Genomic DNA, 3,375 nt, shown 5'->3' on the forward strand with positions numbered 1-3,375 from the left:
AGAGGAAGAAAAAAACAGCAATTTTTGGTAAATTATTGATCTTCAGGCCCTTGGTGCTAATTTAGAGGGGGGAGGAGGGTTCAGGCAAGTTCTGCTCTCCAGTGGGGTCCAAGGGGCCAAATCCCCATCACTGTTCCCCCGATGTGGGTGGCACAGCCGCCCCCCCCAGCTCTATATTTAAAATTTCAAGTTGCCATGGCTACCCGGAGCAGCTCTCCCCAGCCCTCGGTGCCGCAGGAAGACACTGTGGACCCCGCAGCCTGCCCTCCTTGGCTTGCCTTTCGAGGGGTAAACACAGCACAAACCCCCCAAACCACCTCGGTGCCGAGCTTCACTCTCACTCTGCTGCCCACCCGGGTCCGGGCGAGACACAGGCGCCGTCACACCGCAGAAAACACACATTAATTTTATTACCATGGCCGCTGAGGAGGAGGAGGAGGCACCAGAGCAGGTTCATGTGCGGGGCTGGGTGAGGGGGTCCCTGGGGTGCAAAGCCACCCTGACCACGGCTCTTCGGGCAAACGGAGCCGCCGTCTTGTCCAGACCGATCCCCAGGGAGGGTCCGGCATGGCTCGGGGCACGGGGAGGGCACTTTGTGCCTGGTGACCCCAGCGCTCAGCACAGGGCCGGCCGGGGCCCGCGCAGGCTGCAGCCCCTCATGTCGCTGGCCAGCCGCAGCACGGCCGCTCGCTCGGCGTCCCCCAAGGCTGTCCCAGCGCCGAAGGCCTCGTCCTCCTCCTCCTCCAGGATGGAGCTGAGGCGAGGGGCGCAGCGGGCGCGCTCGGCCGGCGGGCGGTAGGGACACTTGGCGTTGAGCAGCCTCCGCAGGGGCACCAGGGGCACGAAGGCGTCGCCCAGGAGCTGCTGCTGCACGTGGCGGAAATCGCTCTGCCTCTTGAGGCGCTTGAACTCGTTGAAGGCCGAGGCCGAGGTCTGGTAGAGCAGCAGGGCCATGGCGCGCGCCTTGTCGGCCTTGGAGACCAGCACGGCGTGGCAGCGCAGCACCACGGCCTTGTTCTTCACCTGGTGCCGGTACACCCAGGCGAACACCTTGGGGTGCCGGCGGTCGGCGGCGCAGTAGGTGATGCGGTGCAGCAGGTACGCGTGGCCCGGCCGGCGGGCCCCCTTCTCGCAGGGCGTCATGCGGATGCCGTGGGGGCCCAGCGTCAGCTTCATCTTGGCCCCGCCGGCGCCCGCCTCGCTCTTGGCCCAGATCTTGCCCACCGCCTCCTCGGTGCAGCCCTCGCCCTTGGCGTGCAGGGTGACGGCGTTGCCCAGGTACCGCACCGTGTACGTCGGGTCCTCCTTGTTGAGCTCCACTTTCTGGCGCTTCCCGCGGAAGACGCTGCCCAGGCGCTCCAGCGGGCACTCGGGCAGCAGGTCCGGGCAGGAGCGGAGGAAGCCGGCCAGCAGCGCCGCGTAGCTCAGCCCCGGCCCCAGGCTCTTGCCTTTGCACTTACGTTCATTTTCCACCAGCACGAACTTGCTCCGGCGCCAGGGCAGCATCTCGGCTCCGCTCCGCTAATCCCGGCCTCGCTCGCGGTCAGCGGGACCACCCCCCTCCCCAAGCCCCGAAGGCGGTTCGGGGGGTGTCCCCGCACCCCCCGCGCAGGGGGTGAAGCCCCTACCCCGGCAGCGGGACGCCGATCCGGCCGCCCACGGAGGATGCGGAGCCGCGGAGCCGCCGCGTTCCGGGTGCCGCCTGCGCCTGGTGCTGCTGCGGGAGCGGCGGCGGCGGGGACGCGGCTCTCCGTGGGCTGCTCCACCTCCCCGAGCACGCGGGGAGCCGCCGGTGAACGGCCCCCGCCGGCCCCGTGCAGGGAGAGGGGGCCGGGGGGGAAATCAAACCCCCCATCCCCGAGCGGCAGCCGGACCCCCAGAGCCCAAACCCACCGGGGGAAATTCCCTCATTTCCCACCCGGGGAGGGGATGGTTTTGGGAGGGTCTGGTGATGGCTTCTGACACTGGAACGGCAAAAAGGTGGGGTTTTCCTCCCCCCCTAAATGAGTACATTGCACAAGGGTGTGTGCCGGGATTTGCAGATCCTGCAGGTTTGCTGGCATTTTTTCCTCCAAACCTCCCATTCGCCCCTGTTATTTCCAAGCCAGTCAGACCTCCTTGCTGCTCCTCTCCTTTTGGGCTGAGATGGCTTTTAACCTGTTGCTTTTATCTCTGGCCAAGGCCCTAGGACAGCTTCTCTGCAGGGGAAATGGAATGTTATTTCCCCATGGCACAGCTCAGTGGGGATTTCTGGGGAGGACTGCGAGGTTTCAGCCCTGCAGTGGAGTCTGAGGCTGCTCAAGATTCAGCGCCTTTGGCTCAAACCCTGATTTCCACTTTTTCTTTTTTTTTTTTTTTTTTTTTTTTTTTTTTTTTTTTTTTTTTTTTTTGACCATCTGGACATAAAGCAGGGAGACCCCCAGGCTTGGGGATGCTCTGTTTGCCTTGGGATTGAAAAATGGGGAGGAGAAAGGGATAAAATAACACCGTGTGCCCCCACTTTTAGTCCGTTTGGGGGAAGAAAACCAGAGTGGGGTGTTGCAGGGAACAGGAAGCCATTTCCCAGCAGCTTCCCAGATTTTCTGCAGTTTGAGCGAAGCAAATACAACCTTAAAATAGCAGCTTCACAGGCAGACAGCACCAGCCCCACTCTCTCACTGCCGCGGCCTTGACAGCCTCAGAGGTTTTTGCAGCCAAAATAATAAAAAATGCATGAATTTGTCTGTTTTTCAGCTTTTCTGATGCAAACATGGGCTGGGTGGTTTGCTCCCGGTGCAAGGATGGTTTTGGGGAGGTAGCAACTAGGGAATTAGGGCTAATGAGGAAGATTTCTATCCATGATAGCCTCTGTCTTTCATAATTTCTATTCTTGCCCTCATTGACTGAGGTGAGGACTGTGTTTACTTGCTCAGTGTTTATATTGAGAGGGCAGGTGTGAACCCATCCTAAAAGCTTCTTTATCTACAGATCCCACATTATTGGGGTCAGGGAGGAGGGGAGAGGCTGTGGTGTCCCTCTGCACTGGTTTGATCCCGCAGTGTCACCCACAAGTTGCCCTAGGACTGGTTTTCCTTTTTTCTCCCAGATTTTTGGGGGGCAAAGGAGACTCCGTGCCTCATTTTGTATTGAGGAAAACAACCTGGATTTGCACTTGAAAGCTGAAAAAAAGAGTTGTGGGCTGGTTCAGGGCTGCCAATCCCTCCTCTCACTCACTGCCCTGGGAAATAGTGAAGTGTCATCGTTGGGTTCCAGAGTGAACAGGCACCCTCACAGTGTGTGAGAGGCAGATTTCCTGCTTATCTCTTGGACAATACCAATCTCAGCATCCCAGCTTTGTTTTTTTGGGGGTGCCTGTGATGGTCTCACTGTCCCATA

General features: G+C 60.0%; 1 protein-coding gene across 1 annotated transcript; it reads right to left on the reverse strand.

Moving 5' to 3' along the window:
- Positions 1 to 615: 615 nt before the first annotated feature.
- On the reverse strand, positions 616 to 1,553 carry FAM43B (family with sequence similarity 43 member B; the record flags this gene model as incomplete). The annotated part of the gene is made up of 1 exon (XM_083877018.1): positions 616 to 1,553. Exon 1 carries the CDS (start codon positions 1,504 to 1,506, stop codon positions 616 to 618), a length of 891 nt encoding a protein of 296 aa, XP_083733144.1. The 5' UTR covers positions 1,507 to 1,553.
- Between the last annotated feature and the right edge of the window lie 1,822 nt (positions 1,554 to 3,375).

This window comes from Zosterops lateralis (genome assembly GCF_965231275.1).
Source record: "Zosterops lateralis genome assembly, chromosome: 22".
Lineage (NCBI taxonomy): Eukaryota > Metazoa > Chordata > Aves > Passeriformes > Zosteropidae > Zosterops > Zosterops lateralis.